Genomic DNA, 18,081 nt, shown 5'->3' on the forward strand with positions numbered 1-18,081 from the left:
TTAACCAGCACAAATAAAATTGATAACAATTGGTAAGTCTGATAAAAGACAAATTCTTCCAAATAAATTATTTGTTTTATATATTTAAAAAATATGAAAAAGTATTAAAAAAATACAAATAAATGTGGCCCCAAACAAGTCACTGAACAGCTGAGCTCAATGTACTGCACACATACAGTAGCACTGAAGAAGTTTCTCTGATCATGTCTGTCAATAGAATAATACTCTTGTTTTTTTTCTCTGACATCTTTAAAATGCAATGAATAATGTATGCATTGCCAGGATATAAAACATTACTGAAATTTTAGTCAGAGCACTTTGCTTTAAGAGATGTCGTCTCTAGTCCTTTCCTTCAGGAAGCCAAAGCTAAGAAGTCGACTGCATCAATAACAGTTTAGCACAAATGTGGCTGTATCTCCAAAATCATCTCTAACTATATTTGATCACGAGTGATTTTGTCCAGGAATCGTAAAATCAAAATTCTAAAAAAATTAAATACATAAATGAATTACTCTGTGTGCCCTGTTTTAACGATCTGAGAGCGAGGTCTAAAGCTCACTTAGAGTGTGTCCAAATCCACTTCTGCTGGACAATCATCTTTCCTCTGTGCCTCTGTTAATATTAAACTTCCAATATAAATAGAGGGTTTTGAAGCACATATGTTGAAAGCTTTTTGAATTATTATAATAATAATAATAATAATAATAATGATAATTATTATTATTATCATTATTATTATTTTCACTACTGCAATAAAATCCAGTGGAAATGTAGACATATTTACTAGTGTGTTTAGGATTGTGATTTGTACCTGTTGATCTGAGTGAAGAGTGTGTCATTGTTCTCTACAGGTTGAGATGTTGTGGTGTCACAGATGAAGGTTGTGCTGCTCTGTGTTCAGCTCTGAGATCAAACCCCTCACACCTGAGAGAACTGGATCTGTCTGAGAATAAACTAGAAGACTCTGGAGTCATGCTGCTGTCTGTTTTACTGGAGGATCCTCGCTGTAAACTGGAGACACTGTGGTAAGATCATCTCTCTGATAGTCACACATTATTGACTATATCTGAGCACAATAAATAAAAAATAAAAAAATATACATGCCTTACATGTCACATGTCTTATTCATGCTTCATCTTCAATATATATATATATATATATATATATATATATATATATATATATATATATATATATATATATTCTGATAACTAAAGATGAAGCATGAGTAAGGCATGTGACAATATTAAATCATACAATTTAATTTAATCACAAAAACTGATCAAAACAAACAAACATAATGAGGGCTTTTAAACTGCAGTGAGCAAAATTCATATAATTAAATTCATAGGATTTTAGAATGAATACTCACATATAGTGTACATTTATATATTATTATATATAAGTATATACTATATATATTTATAGTTCTGTTATAAATCATAGAGGTGGGCCAATGGATATCACAATATCCCAGTGAGTATCTTTAAGGGATAGTTCACCCAAAAATAGAAATTCTGTCTTCATTTACAATACTACAAATTATATCGTCAACATAAGTTCAATATATGTTCAACATATCATACAGGTTTCACTATAATTGAAAGTTAAAAACAGTAAAAACCTTTTCTGAAAGCACTTTCAGCATCGGACAGTGCATTAACAGCACATATTCTCTCAGAGATGACGATAAACGAAACTACTTCAACATGTTCTGATAATTCATTCAGTTCTTTTTGATTCAGGCGTGTTACTTCAGCTGTGTGTCTTGTCATCAACCCAGAACTAAAGTTTGATTCAGTTTGATTTTGTGAAGCGGCTCGACCGATTACTTCCAGAGAAAGAGTCGCTCAAGAATCTAACATCACTATTCGAGAAAGTGATGAACTCGGCACAGAACTTCCCTCCGTATCTCTGTGCGTCGTATATTAACTGTATAAAGCAGGACAAGTTACCCCTTACTTCTCAGCGTGAGAAACACAAGGTGTGGTGTGTGAACTGATTGACATGTGTGAGACGTGAGAGCCCTGAGTCAAGTCATCTTTGTTTATATAATCTGAGTATTCAATAGTGATCAGGTAAATGCTTGTTTTTAGCAGTTTATTGTACAGGCAATCACTGTTCGGGACTAATGTTCTGCTACTTTGTAGGGCTGGGCAATATGGAGCAAAAAATATATCTCAATATATTTTGCTACATCTTTACAGAAAAAAAAAACCTGTTTTTTTTATTGAAGTGCAAAGAGGTAGGCAGTTCGTGTAGGAACAAAGTGCTTCTGCAACATTTAAAAAAAAAATCCCTGTATACAAAAATAATAATTTAACTGTAAAATAAAAGAAGTTATATATATTGCCTTCTTTTCATTCAAAAGTAAAACAACTCAATGTAGGCAGTGCATATAGGAACAAAGTGCTTATGTGACATTTAAGATAAAAAAAAATCCCTGATTACATAATAATAATTTAACCGTTAAATAAAATAAATAATGCATATTGCCTTCTTTTCCTTCAAAAATAAAACAACTCAACTCTAGCTTTTCTTTGCATTAACTCTGTTGTAGCCATCAACGAATAGCCAAAAAACAAGTTTGTGTAACTCTTTTACATTTTAATATTTTGAGCAAGGAATACCAATCTGTCTACTGTGTCAGGCTTAAGCGCAGGCCTTTGACAAGTAACTATATTTCCACTGCAGCTGAAGATCCTATCAGAAGGACTGCTAGTGGCAGGCACACAGAGGTACTTTTTTGCTAGGTGTGGTGAGTGGGGCGGGGCCGAGAGGTGTGGGAACGAGGAGTGAGGCCAGGTGTAAGTGATTGAAGATGAGCTGCACCTGCGCCCCACCGCCAGTATCGAGTCCCACGTAGGAGATGGAAGGATATAAAACTGGAGCGACTATAGTGAAGGACGAGAGAGGACCAGGCCTGGGATATTATTTTATGTTTGCTTTTTATTTGTGAGCGTCAGTCGCCGTGAGGAGCTGACGCGCTGTTTTGTGTTTATTTTTGATTATTAAAATGTTTTTGATTGTGCGCCGGTTCCCGCCTCCTTCTTCCCAATGAATAGGAAGTTCATATCGTTACAGTGGTGCCGAAGCCCGGGAGAAGGAGGGACGCGCTGCTGAAGAGCAAGGAGGCTGCTGTTAAAGAAGTGGAGCACAGGTCTTGCATATGAGAGTGTCACATACTCCTCACCTGACAAAGCGTCAGCATACATGCCAACCCTCCCGATTTTTCCGGCAGACTCCAGAATTTCAAAGCCCCTCCCGAAAATCTCCCGGGCCGACCTTTCTCCCGAATTTCTCCCGATTTCCCGACGGCAATGCCATTCTGGCGTTATATTGCACATGCGCGAATTTAACTGCTACTTTGTGACGTTCTACTTAAACCGTCTACTACGGGAGAACAGCGGATTTGCCGGAGTCGCTTCAACGTGAGAGATTAGGTAAATAAATGTTATGGTATATGACACTGTAATTATCACCAGTTTATGATTGTCTGATCACAAACGATCTCATTGGGAATCCCGAGAATATTTATATAGGTAATAAAAACATATCCATGATAGGTAAAAAAAATAAAAAATAAATGATAGCTTGAATGCACTGTAAGTCGCTTTGGATAAAAGCGTCTGCTAAATGCATTAAAAAAATAAAATAAAAAGAAATCTAACAGAATTGGTAGGTCACATTTTCTGACACGAAATTCATTTAAGCATTCGTCTGCCTCCATGTAATCAAGGTTAAAAGGCAAGTATTGCTTACATGGTAAATCTAGGTTTTTAGACTTATTTACATCATACAATATTAAAAACTCCTATTCTGACAAAAGATTGTCATTTAATGCCAAAAGCAATCCTTCTCTTGCTTTTTTAAATTCCCTTTTTTTCTATCTCAATAAGTGAATTAATGCCGCGTTGCGCTGTCCTGTTTACTGTTGCTTAGTGATATTTACGTTCTTTGCTACGACGCTGTGAAGGCAAACTTCCGGTCGCTGTAGCTGTTGCATTCGCAGCTGTTGCTATTAGTCCCTAATAATAAAGGTTACACCTCGAAGTCAAGCGCGGCAAATTCAGAACAGAACGTTTGTTTGTGTGTGTGATTATATATGACATAACACCCCAGCCCCATCCCCCCCATTTGAATATCTCCCTAATTCTGAGGTCTCAAGGTTGGCAAGTATGAGCGTCTGTGAAGTCCTGCATGGGCTTCAGTGCTCTTTGGATGGCCTCTAGCACCTCTATGTCTCGGCAGGGAAGAACCAGAGGTCTTGTTTTCTTGTCAGCATACAGGACTTTGGCGAGAGCCCTTTCCTGCTCAAGGACGCGTTCTACCATTTGTAGACTTGATCCCCACCATGTGGTCGACTGCGTACTGAGCTGATGAGCTGGTAAATTTATCTGTGCCTGCACTTGGGCCAGCTCCCTCCGCTTTTTCCAGCTGTAGGAGAATGCACTCACAGTTTTCTTGCAAAAGCAAAAATTAAATAAATATTTTAAATTTAGTTTAATAACTCAAGTCATGAATTATCTCTTAATTTTGTGACTGTATAAGTATATACCTATAGTTTCTTTTTAATTTGTAATAAAGTTATTTTGACATTGTACTTTTTAATTATTTTGCAATACACAGTTTTTTTTTTAAAGACCAGATTATTTGCCACACCCCCTTCCACCCAACCAAACATATCACACCCAGGCAATCCCAAGCAGACTAACCTACATGTGCACACAGACAGACACACACACCCATGTAAGACCAGGTATATTGCACTCACCAATCGCCAAATGTAGTCTGTGACCAAAGCATTGCATCCTCTGCCAGATGTTGTTTTACATGGCGCAGACGATTTTCGCTCCATTGTCAGTGTTAATGGCCACGGGTCCATTTGGATTTGACATCCAGGTTGTTGTTACGTCTCCGAGGGCCTCTGCGATATTTTCACCCGTGTGGTCTTGTGGCAAATAAGTAGTTTGAAGGCATGTGCTTTTAATCTTCCAGTCCAAAATATAATGTATAGTGACGCACATATAAGGCTCTCATGTCCTGCTGCTCCACATGTCTGTAGTCAGGGCATAGTAAGTAACCTTTTCCAATTCAGCAGCAAGCTGCTCTTTCGTGTACAGTCGCAGGAGTTCTTGTCTCACAAAGTAATGCCGACTAGGTAAACTGTATCTTGGATCAAGTGTTTTTAGCATGCGTATAAAGGCATGTTGTTAAACGACGGAAATGGGTGCCATGTCCACCGCTATATGAAATGCCACAGACTCTGTGATTGCTACAGCACCTTTTGCTCTTTCTTTCATATTCTACACTCCGCGTTAAAGATTTGTGGAGTGTTATCTGTGTAGTGTTTGTAGTGTGTGGAGTGTTGCCAGAGTTAGTGGGTTTAGTGGCCGGGATCCTTAGTCTGGTGCACTCCTCGTATGTGAGCTTGTGCCTTGTCTGTAAATGGTGGAAAAGGTTCGTGGTGCTAGAAGCTTTGGTTGGCACCAACTTTGGGCATTCACCTGCTGTTCTTCCGACGCCTTAAAACCAAAGTATCTCCATAAAATGGAGCCAGTTGTCCATTTTTTTTTTTTTTTTTATGAATTCTGTAGCCTCCAGGCTGTTGAAGACGCCGCCATGTTCAATGAGACAACACGTGAGGGGAGGTGGAACCAAATCAACGAGGCGGAGGGCGAGCACAGCACAGATAATGCAAACAAGCAAAGTGCTGGAATCAGAATTAAATATAAACAATATATCGATATATACGATATGTCAAAATCCATATTGTGTTTAAAAAATATCTCGTTTTATTTTAAATATTGAGATATTGCCCACCCCTACTACTTTGTAAGACTGACGCTCACACACACACATGCGTGCACGCACACTCTCTCACACATGCACACACACACACACACACACATACTGTACACACACATAGCTCACACACACATAGCTCAAACTGTTCTGTTGTTTTTTTTTTTTCAGTAAAACAGCTTAAATAATGAAAAGTTTGAGCATATATCATTTGCAGTGTTAATTTTGGCAGACATTTTTGATTTAGTCTTAGTCATAGTCTTGAGACAAAAATGCTTAACATTCTTAGTCACATTTTATTCATTTGAGTCTTTCATTTGTTTTAATCTAGTTTTAGTTGACGAAAAGTCATTGCATTTTAGTCAACTTTTAGCCACTACTTATTGAGAATGAGAAGTTGTCGTCATAGCACAAAGCCCCTACCTCGATATCACGGTCTCAACCATGTTGGAAGGATACCGGTGGCGAAACAGGATTGTTTACATGTGTTGTTAAGAGGAGGTTCTCGCAATTCTGCACTGTTTTACCATGCCTGGAAGTTACTGCTGCGTTAAAAACTGCTGCAGTACCTCACACGATACATATGGAAAACATAGGAACAATGGAATACAGTTTTTTTTAGGTTACATCAAGCGCAAAACAGCGGTATTTGGAGAAGCTCTCAAGCGGCACAGAGACCTGGAGCATTTACCTCCATGCACACATATGGACATTGGGATTTTTTAAGTTACTACACAATGCAGGAGTTTAAAAGCCACACGTCTTTGGAAAGTTACGAGGCTTTCTGCTGTACTGCGGTCAAGCCAGCCGCGCTTTGAAAATACACGGTTTTTCCTTTGCGCGTGTAATCATGCACTTACGGTACGGGTGCTGAGAGCAGTCAAAATGCATGTAAAGAAGCTGTCGTACACACGTTTCCTTTATACTTTCGCTTATTTTAACTCATTATTGTATATTAACGTTTATATATATATTGTATATATATACACACACACACACACATATATTTATATATATATATATTTATTTATATATATATATATATATATATATATATATATATATATATATATATATATATATATATATATATATATATATATATATTTAATGCATTCTACCAATTGCACTGTCCCAGTTTCCTACACAAAGAAGTGTTCCTTTACAGTATTGTTCAAAATAATAGCAGTACAATGTGACTAACCAGAATAATCAAGGTTTTTCGTATATTTTTTTATTGCTACGTGGCAAACAAGTTACCAGTAGGTTCAGTAGATTCTCAGAAAACAAATGAGACCCAGCATTCATGATATGCACGCTCTTAAGGCTGTGCAATTGGGCAATTAGTTGAATTAGTTGAAAGGGGTTTGTTCAAAAAAATAGCAGTGTGGCATTCAATCACTGAGGTCATCAATTTTGTGAAGAAACAGGTGTGAATCAGGTGGCCCCTATTTAAGGATGAAGCCAACACTTGTTGAGCATGCATTTGAAAGCTGAGGAAAATGGGTCGTTCAAGACATTGTTCAGAAGAACAGCGTACTTTGATTAAAAAGTTGATTAGAGAGGGGAAAACCTATAAAGAGGTGCAAAAAATGATAGGCTGTTCAGCTAAAATGATCTCCAATGCCTTAAAATGGAGAGCAAAACCAGAGAGACGTGGAAGAAAATGGAAGACAACCATCAAAATGGATAGAAGAATAACCAGAATGGCAAAGGCTCAGCCAATGATCACCTCCAGGATGATCAAAGACAGTCTGGAGTTACCTGTAAGTACTGTGACAGTTAGAAGACGTCTGTGTGAAGCTAATCTATTTTCAAGAATCCCCCGCAAAGTCCCTCTGTTAAAAAAAAGGCATGTGCAGAAGAGGTTACAATTTGCCAAAGAACACATCAACTGGCCTAAAGAGAAATGGAGGAACATTTTGTGGACTGATGAGAGTAAAATTGTTCTTTTTGGGTCCAAGGGCCACAGGCAGTTTGTGAGACGACCCCCAAACTCTGAATTCAAGCCACAGTACACAGTGAAGACAGTGAAGCATGGAGGTGCAAGCATCATGATATAGGCATGTTTCTCCTACTATGGTGTTGGGCCTATTTATCGCATACCAGGGATCATGGATCAGTTTGCATATGTTAAAATACTTGAAGAGGTCATGTTGCCCTATGCTGAAGAGGACATGCCCTTGAAATGGTTGTTTCAACAAGACAATGACCCAAAACACACTAGTAAACGGGCAAAGTCTTGGTTCCAAACCAACAAAATTAATGTTATGGAGTGGCCAGCCCAATCTCCAGACCTTAATCCAATTGAGAACTTGTGGGGTGATATCAAAAATGCTGTTTCTGAAGCAAAACGAAGAAATGTGAATGAATTGTGGAATGTTGTTAAAGAATCATGGAGTGGAATAACAGCTGAGAGGTGCCACAAGTTGGTTGACTCCATGCCACACAGATGTCAAGCAGTTTTAAAAAACTGTGGTCATACAACTAAATATTAGTTTAGTGATTCACAGGATTGCTAAATCCCAGAAAAAAAAAATGTTTGTACAAAATAGTTTTGAGTTTGTACAGTCAAAGGTAGACACTGCTATTTTTTTGAACACACCCCTTTCAACTAATTGCCCAATTGCACAGCCTTAAGAGCGTGCATATCATGAATGCTGGGTCTTGTTTGTTTTCTGACAATCTACTGAACCTACTGGTAACTTGTTTGCCACGTAGCAATAAAAAATATACTAAAAACCTTGATTATTCTGGTTAGTCACATTGTACTGCTATTATTTTGAACAATACTGTATATGTTAGCTCATTCTTTCATATCATATGCATTCAGAATGACCCTGACTATCACTGTATTCATTTTCAAAGCATTTTAATGTATAGTTGTGGAGAAAGCTAAAAGCAAAATCACCCCAAATAAAAAATGCATCCGAGAAATTGCAGTGTGTTCCATTTTTCAACATTCATAAAAAAGGTTGCTTTATAGGTTAGCTCATTCTTTTAATGTATATGTATTCAGAGTGACCCAGACTACCACTGTATTAATTATCAAGGCATTTTACTGTATAGTTTTGGAGAAAACTAAAAGCAAATTCACCCAAAACATCAAAATCCATTGTTGCACTTAACGTTTTCCCATATTCCAAAATTCATATAAAGTGTTCCTTTATAGGTTAGCTCATTCTTTCAAGTCATATGTATTCAGAGTGACCCAGACTACCACTGTATTAATTATCAAGGCATTTTACTGTATAGTTTTGGAGAAAACTAAAAGCAAATTCACCCAAAACATCAAACTCCATTGTTGCACTTAACGTTTTCCCATATTCCAAAATTCATATAAAGTGTTCCTTTATAGGTTAGCTCATTCTTTCAAGTCATATGTATTCAGAGTGACCCAGACTACCACTGTATTAATTATCAAGGCATTTTACTGTATAGTTTTGGAGAAAACTAAAAGCAAATTCACCCAAAACATCAAAATCCATTGTTGCACTTGCACTTTTTCCCATTTTCCAAAATTTATAAAAGGTGTTCCCTATCTGTCGGTCACTACGAGTTATGTCGACCGACAAATGGGGTCTCACTTGGGAGGCCAATCATCTCTGATTTTATGAGAAAACGCCAATGAAATTGGCAAGTGGATTAACACACCTGAGCCACTCCCCGTGCCAGCGGGTATAAATAGGGCGACAGGTGCATCCACTCATTAGATTTTTGCTTCGGAGCCGAGTAGTCGATGAAGAAGATCACTACAAAGCCATTCATCTTTGTTTTTGCTGAACTGGTCCTGGTCGGTGTGACGGCGCGTTACAGCGGTGTCCCTGCGAGACGGCGATTCCCCTGGGCGCTTCGGCTAAAAGAGACAGTTCTAAAAGAGCAAATCACGGACGATTCGCGTCTTTTTCAAGATGCCGTTTCGTCCGTGTCCTTCTGGATGCGGTCGTTTCCTGTCTTCGGTTGACGGTCACGAGCGTTGTCTGCAGTGTCTGGGGGTACACCAAGCCAAGGCACTCAAAGCCATGCACGAGGGTGGTACCGACCCGGGGTTGATGCAGGAGCTGCGCACGGCGCGGTCCCTCGGGAAGGCAATGTCCACGCTGGTGGTCCAGGAGCGGCATCTCTGGCTGAACCTGGCTGAGATGAGGGACATGGACAAAGCGCGCTTTCTCGACGCCCCCATCTCCCAGGCAGGCCTGTTCGGCGACACTGTCGAGGACTTTGCCCAGCAGTTCTCGGCGGTACAGAAGCAGACTGAGGCCATCCAGCACATCCTGCCCCGACGTGTCTCTCCGGCTGCCACCGTTCCGTCGCGGGTGGCGCCTCAGCCTGCTCGTCGCCGTGGGCGCCCCCCTGCGTCCTCTACGCCAGCTCCGCCCCGTGCTGAGAGTTCTTCGAGGCCAGCGCGTCGAGCCCCGCGCAGGAGAGCGGCGCCCCCCGTGTCACTCCCGGCTGCGAAGTCCTCCAAGAAGTCGACCAAGCGGCCCTGACACGGGCAACTCGGAGATGCGGAGAACTGCTCTTCAGGAGATGGCGAAGACAGCGCCACTCCTTCCTCCGGAGGAGGGCCGGGCGGAGAATCTTCAGTTTCTGTTTTGTTCTGTTCCGCCACTGGCCGGACTTGTACGGTATCTGGGAGCGTGGCTTGTGCTGCCCAACCCGTCACGCTGGCTCATCCGGACGGTTCGACTCGGCTATGCGATTCAATTCGCCCGGCGACCCCCCAAGTTCAATGGCGTGCTCGAGACTTCGGTGGCAGTCCAGGACGCCCCTGTCTTGCGCGAGGAGATTGCTGTCCTCCTGGCGAAGGATGCAATCGAGCCGGTCCCTCCAGCCGAGATGAGGACGGGGTTTTACAGCCCTTACTTCATCGTGCCCAAGAAGAGCGGTGGCCTTCGACCTATCCTGGATCTGCGAGTCTTGAATCGGGCCCTACACAAGCTCCCGTTCAGGATGTTGACGCAGAAACGCATTATCAAATGCGTCCAGCCCCAGGACTGGTTTGCAGCGATCGACCTGAAAGACGCGTACTTTCATGTCTCAGACCGTTCCTGCGCTTTGCTTTCGAGGGTCAGGCATGGCAGTACAAGGCCCTCCCCTTTGGGCTCTCCCTGTCCCCCCGTGTCTTCACGAAGGTCGCGGAGGGCGCCCTTGCCCCACTTTGGGAAGTGGGCATCAGGATCCTCAACTATCTCGACGACTGGCTCATTATGGCCCGGTCCCGAGAAGAGTTGTGCGATCACAGGGACTTCGTGCTTCGGCACCTCAGTCAGTTGGGGCTTCAGGTCAACCGAGAGAAGAGCAAGCTCTCCCCTGTGCAGAGAATCTCTTATCTCGGTATGGAGTTAGACTCGGTGAGTATGACGGCACGTCTCACCAGCGAGCGTGCCCACTCAGTGCTGAACTGCCTTCAGAGGCAGGACAGTGGTACCGCTGAAACACTTTCAGAGGCTCCTGGGGCATATGGCATCCGCAGCCGCAGTCACGCCGCTCGGGTTGCTTCATATGAGACCACTTCAGCACTGGTTACACTCCCGAGTCCCGAGATGGGCATGGCGCCGCGGTACACATCGTGTCACCATCACACTGATGTGTCGCCGCCTATTCAGTCCTTGGTCGGACCTTGCCTTTCTACGGGCCGGCGTGCCCTTAGAACAAGTGTCCCGGCACGTTGTTGTCACAACAGATGCCTCCAACTCGGGCTGGGGCGCGACATGCAACGGGCAGGCAGCCTCAGGGTCCTGGACAGGACCTCGACTGCTTTGGCACATCAACTGCCTGGAGTTGCTGGCAGTGCATCTAGCTTTGCGACGGTTTCGTCCGCTAGTGCTGGACAAGCACGTGTTGGTCCGCACGGACAACACTGCGGCTGTTTCGTACATCAACCGACAAGGCGGGTTACGATCACGTCGCATGTCTCAACTCGCCCGTCATCTCCTCCTCTGGAGTCAGACGTGGCTCAAGTCGCTGCGCGCTGTCCACATCCCGGGGGAGCTCAATCGTGCAGCCGACGCGCTCTCACGACAGCTCACTTTCCCCGGGGAATGGCGACTCCATCCCCAGACGGTCCAGCTGATCTGGAGTCGATTCGGGGAAGCCCAGGTAGACCTGTTTGCTTCCCACGAGTCCTCCCACTGCCAGCTGTACTATTCCCTGTCCCAGGCCCCCCTGGGCACAGATGCACTGGCACACAGCTGGCCTCGGGCTTTACGCAAGTATGCGTTTCCCCCAGTGAGCCTGCTCGCACAGACACTGTGCAAGGTCAGGGAGGACGAGGAACAGGTCCTGTTGGTTGCGCCTTACTGGCCCACTCGGACCTGGTTTTCGGAACTCATGCTCCTCGTGACAGCCCCTCCCTGGCGCATCCCCCTGAGGAGAGACCTTCTCTCTCAGGGGCTTGGCACCATTTGGCACCCGCGTCCAGATCTCTGGAACCTCCACATGTGGCTTCTAGACGGGACGCGGCAGACCTAAGTGATCTGCCCCCAGCGGTGGTAGACACTATCACTCAGGCTAGAGCCCCTTCTACGAGGCAGGCCTATGCTCTGAAGTAGAGTCTGTTCACGAATTGGTGTTCTTCTCACCGAGAAGACCCCCGGAGGTGCCCGGTCAGAGTCGTGCTTTCTTTCCTGCAAGGTAGGCTGGAGCGTGGGCTGTCACCCTCCACCCTGAAGGTGTATGTGGCTGCCATTGCAGCACATCACGATGCAGTGGACGGCCGGTCCCTGGGGAGGCATGACCTGATCGTTAGGTTCCTGAGGGGTGCCAGAAGGTTACATCCTCCTAGGACACCCCTGATTCCCTCCTGGGACTTCTCTATTGTCCTGGCGGGACTTCAGAGGGGTCCCTTTGAGCCGCTGGATTCGGTTGAGCTGAAGTTCCTGTCTCTCAAGACAGCGCTCCTGATCGCGCTCACTTCCATCAAGAGGGTCGGGGACCTCCAAGCATTTTCGGTAAGTGAAGAGTGCCTTGTGTTCGGGCCGGCCTACTCTCACGTTGTCCTGAGACCCCGGCCTGGATACGTGCCCAAGGTTCCCACCACTCCCTTCCGAGACCAGGTGGTGAACCTGCAAGCGCTGCCCCTGGAGGAGGCAGATCCAGCCTTGTCGTTGCTGTGTCCCATAAGAGCGCTTCGCATATACGTGGACCGCACCCAGAGCTTCAGAAGCTCTGAGCAGCTCCTGGTCTGCTTTGGAGGTCAGCAGAAGGGGAAGGCTGTCTCTAAGCAGAGGTTGGCCCACTGGATAGTGGACGCCATCGCCTTGGCTTACCATTCCCAAGGCGAGCCGTGCCCCCTGGGGGTGAGGGCCCACTCCACACGGAGTGTGGCCTCCTCCTATGCGTTGGCGCACGGCGCCTCTCTGGCAGACGTTTGTCGAGCTGCGGGCTGGGCGACACCTAACACCTTTGCGAGGTTTTACAACCTCCGTGTAGAGCCAGTTTCCTCCCGTGTGTTGGGTAACAGGTAATTGGCGGGAAGGGCTGGCTGGGTGTCTCGCTTGCTGCGCCATTCCCCCTAACACGGGGATGTGAGCGCCTTCTTCTCCCAGTAGAGTTCCCCGGTTGGCGTACCCTGGTCGAGCATCCTCCAGCACCCTCGGCGTCAGACTTGGCGGAGCAGTCTGTCGCCAGGCCCAGTACTGGCGTTAGCATGCCCGGAGCCGGTCAGCCCCTGTACTGGGCTAGGTGTCCATATGGCTGGGTTCCCTGCGGGTAATCCCATATGTGTATTCTTCCACGGTAAGGTTTCCCTCTTGGCAAACCCGTGTCTTCCCTTGACAGATCACTCTGTCGGTCTCTTCTGGCAGCCGTTCCATCCCTACTCCAAGGTAGGACCTGCCTCAGAGACCCTTTCCATATGTAGTACTGCCCCCTGGGTCAGTCCATATCGGTATATCCACATGTCACCTCCCTACGGGTAGGATGTGGTCTCCGTAGCGACCTTTCCTAAAGGCTCGCTTCCCCATTGTCTTGCCAGCTGAAAGAACAAATAGGGAAGATTTGAAGCAATCTTTCACTGAAGGTTGAAATCCCTTCCATTTACTTTATGTGGGCGGAACAGCAGCATGGCCTTCTCCAGCAGCGATGTACTCACCCTTTGGCCCCTTCGGTACCAAGGTCAGTGAATTTGCGCTGGGGCTTTGGGAAGGTTACGACCTTAAGCGTAGCTTTTGTGGCACGCCAAGGCTTGTCAACAATTGCAGCGCCTCAGGGTTGTGACGAGGTTCAGGTTATGGCGTTTTCCATAGGACCCCATATGTCGGTCGACATAACTCGTAGTGACCGACAGATAGGGAACGTCTCGGTTACGTACGTAACCCTCGTTCCCTGATGGAGGGAACGGAGACATTATGTCCCCATGCCACAACCTTGAACCATTCGCTGTTGCCGGGACACGTTCTCGGCTCCTCAGCGTAAAACCTAATGAGTGGATGCACCTGTCGCCCTATTTATACCCGCTGGCACGGGGAGTGGCTCAGGTGTGTTAATCCACTTGCCAATTTCATTGGCGTTTTCTCTTAAAATCAGAGATGATTGGCCTCCCAAGTGAGACCCCATTTGTCGGTCGACATAACGTCTCCGTTCCCTCCATCAGGGAACGAGGGTTACGTACGTAACCGAGACGTTCCTTTATAGGTTAGCTCATTCTTTCAAGTCATATGTATTCAGAGTGACCCCTACTATCACTGTATTAATATTCAAGGCATTTTACTGTATAGTTTTGGAGAAAACTAAAAGCAAATTCCCGCAAAACATCAATCTCCATTGTTGCACTTAAACTTTTTCCCATATTCAAAAATTCATATAAAGTGTTCCTTTATAGGTTAGCTCATTCTTTTAATGCATATGTATTCAGAGTGACCCCTATTATCACTGTATTCATTTTCAAGGCATTTTACTGTATAGTTTTGGAGAAAACTAAAAGCAAATTCACCCAAAACATCAAACTCCATTGTTGCACTTAACGTTTTCCCATATTCCAAAATTCATATAAAGTGTTCCTTTATAGGTTAGCTCATTCTTTTAATGTATATGTATTCAGAGTGACCCAGACTACCACTGTATTAATTATCAAGGCATTTTACTGTATAGTTTTGGAGAAAACTTAAAGCAAATTCACCCAAAACATCAAAATCCAATGTTGCACTTTTTCCCATTTTCCAAAATTCATAAAAGGTGTTCCTTTATAGGTTAGCTCATTCTTTCAAGTCATATATATTCAGAGTGACCCCTACTTTCACTGTATTAATATTCAAGGCATTTTACTGTATAGTTTTGGAGAAAACTAAAAGCAAATTCACCCAAAACATCAAACTCCATTGTTGCACTTAAACTTTTTCCCATATTCCAAAATTCATATAAAGTGTTCCTTTATAGGTTAGCTCATTCTTTTAATGTACAGTATATGTTAGCTCATTCTTTCATATCATATGCATTCAGAATGACCCTGACTATCACTGTATTCATTTTCAAAGCATTTTAATGTATAGTTGTGGAGAAAGCTAAAAGCAAAATCACCCCAAATAAAAAATGCATCCGAGAAATTGCAGTGTGTTCCATTTTTCAACATTCATAAAAAAGGTTGCTTTATAGGTTAGCTCATTCTTTTAATGTATATGTATTCAGAGTGACCCAGACTACCACTGTATTAATTATCAAGGCATTTTACTGTATAGTTTTGGAGAAAACTAAAAGCAAATTCACCCAAAACATCAAAATCCATTGTTGCACAAACTTTTTCCCATTTTCAAAAATTCATAAAAGGTGTTCCTTTATAGGTTAGCTCATTCTTTCAAATCATATGTATTCAGAGTGACCCCTACTACCACTGTATTAATTATCAAGGCATTTTACTGTATAGTTTTGGAGAAAACTAAAAGCAAATTCACCCAAAACATCAATCTCCATTGTTGCACTTAAACTTTTTCCCATATTCAAAAATTCATATAAAGTGTTCCTTTATAGGTTAGCTCATTCTTTTAATGCATATGTATTCAGAGTGACCCCTATTATCACTGTATTCATTTTCAAGGCATTTTACTGTATAGTTTTGGAGAAAACTAAAAGCAAATTCACCCAAAACATCAAACTCCATTGTTGCACTTAACGTTTTCCCATATTCCAAAATTCATATAAAGTTATCCTTTATAGGTTAGCTCATTCTTTCAAGTCATATGTATTCAGAGTGACCCCTACTATCACTGTATTAATATTCAAGGCATTTTACTGTATAGTTTTGGAGAAAACTAAAAGCAAATTCCCGCAAAACATCAATCTCCATTGTTGCACTTAAACTTTTTCCCATATTCAAAAATTCATATAAAGTGTTCCTTTATAGGTTAGCTCATTCTTTTAATGCATATGTATTCAGAGTGACCCCTATTATCACTGTATTCATTTTCAAGGCATTTTACTGTATAGTTTTGGAGAAAACTAAAAGCAAATTCACCCAAAACATCAAACTCCATTGTTGCACTTAACGTTTTCCCATATTCCAAAATTCATATAAAGTGTTCCTTTATAGGTTAGCTCATTCTTTTAATGTATATGTATTCAGAGTGACCCAGACTACCACTGTATTAATTATCAAGGCATTTTACTGTATAGTTTTGGAGAAAACTTAAAGCAAATTCACCCAAAACATCAAAATCCAATGTTGCACTTTTTCCCATTTTCCAAAATTCATAAAAGGTGTTCCTTTATAGGTTAGCTCATTCTTTCAAGTCATATATATTCAGAGTGACCCCTACTTTCACTGTATTAATATTCAAGGCATTTTACTGTATAGTTTTGGAGAAAACTAAAAGCAAATTCACCCAAAACATCAAACTCCATTGTTGCACTTAAACTTTTTCCCATATTCCAAAATTCATATAAAGTGTTCCTTTATAGGTTAGCTCATTCTTTTAATGTACAGTATATGTTAGCTCATTCTTTCATATCATATGCATTCAGAATGACCCTGACTATCACTGTATTCATTTTCAAAGCATTTTAATGTATAGTTGTGGAGAAAGCTAAAAGCAAAATCACCCCAAATAAAAAATGCATCCGAGAAATTGCAGTGTGTTCCATTTTTCAACATTCATAAAAAAGGTTGCTTTATAGGTTAGCTCATTCTTTTAATGTATATGTATTCAGAGTGACCCAGACTACCACTGTATTAATTATCAAGGCATTTTACTGTATAGTTTTGGAGAAAACTAAAAGCAAATTCACCCAAAACATCAAAATCCATTGTTGCACAAACTTTTTCCCATTTTCAAAAATTCATATAAAGTGTTCCTTTATAGGTTAGCTCATTCTTTTAATGCATATGTATTCAGAGTGACCCCTACTACCACTGTATTAATTATCAAGGCATTTTACTGTATAGTTTTGGAGAAAACTAAAAGCAAATTCACCCAAAACATCAAACTCCATTGTTGCACTTAACGTTTTCCCATATTCCAAAATTCATATAAAGTGTTCCTTTATAGGTTAGCTCATTCTTTCAAGTCATATGTATTCAGAGTGACCCAGACTACCACTGTATTAATTATCAAGGCAGTTTACTGTATAGTTTTGGAGAATACTAAAAGCAAATTCACCCAAAACATCAAAATCCATTGTTGCACTTACACTTTTTCCCATTTTCAAAAATTCATAAAAGGTGTTCCTTTATAGGTTAGCTCATTCTTTCAAGTCATATGTATTCAGAGTGACCCCTACTTTCACTGTATTAATATTCAAGGCATTTTACTGTATAGTTTTGAAGAAAACTAAAAGCAAATTCACCCAAAACATCAAACTCCATTGTTGCACTTAAACTTTTTCCCATTTTCCAAAATTCATATAAAGTGTTCCTTTATAGGTTAGCTCATTCTTTTAATGTATATGTATTCAGAGTGACCCAGACTACCACTGTATTAATTATCAAGGCATTTTACTGTATAGTTTTGAAGAAAACTAAAAGCAAATTCACCCAAAACAAACAAATCCAATGTTGCACTTACACTTTTTTCCATTTTCCAAAATTCATAAAAGGTGTTCCTTTATAGGTTAGCTCATTCTTTCAAGTCATATATATTCAGAGTGACCCCTACTTTCACTGTATTAATATTCAAGGCATTTTAGTGTATAGTTTTGGAGAAAACTAAAAGCAAATTCCCGCAAAACATCAATCTCCATTGTTGCACTTAAACTTTTTCCCATTTTCAAAAATTCATATAAAGTGTTCCTTTATAGATTAGCTCATTCTTTTAATGTATATTTATTCAGAGTGACCCAGACTAC

General features: G+C 42.0%; 1 protein-coding gene across 42 annotated transcripts in view; it reads left to right on the forward strand.

Annotated features, from left to right (window-relative positions):
* The window catches only part of LOC127971886 (NACHT, LRR and PYD domains-containing protein 12-like), a 280,835-nt gene that overhangs the window by 178,190 nt on the left and 84,564 nt on the right, over positions 1-18,081 (forward strand). For 19 of the 42 annotated variants that reach the window (XM_052575176.1, XM_052575177.1, XM_052575202.1 and 16 more), the window contains one exon: positions 852-1,025. The exons of 14 other annotated variants lie outside the window; for them this stretch is intronic. In XM_052575176.1, coding sequence (XP_052431136.1) covers positions 852-1,025 — 174 coding nt within the window. The remainder of the gene's footprint in view (positions 1-851; positions 1,026-18,081) is intronic. 9 more of the 42 variants (XM_052575179.1, XM_052575187.1, XM_052575201.1 and 6 more) reach the window with 1 other exon arrangement.

The sequence above is a fragment of the Carassius gibelio genome, chromosome B14 (genome assembly GCF_023724105.1).
Source record: "Carassius gibelio isolate Cgi1373 ecotype wild population from Czech Republic chromosome B14, carGib1.2-hapl.c, whole genome shotgun sequence".
Classification (NCBI taxonomy): Eukaryota; Metazoa; Chordata; class Actinopteri; order Cypriniformes; family Cyprinidae; genus Carassius; species Carassius gibelio.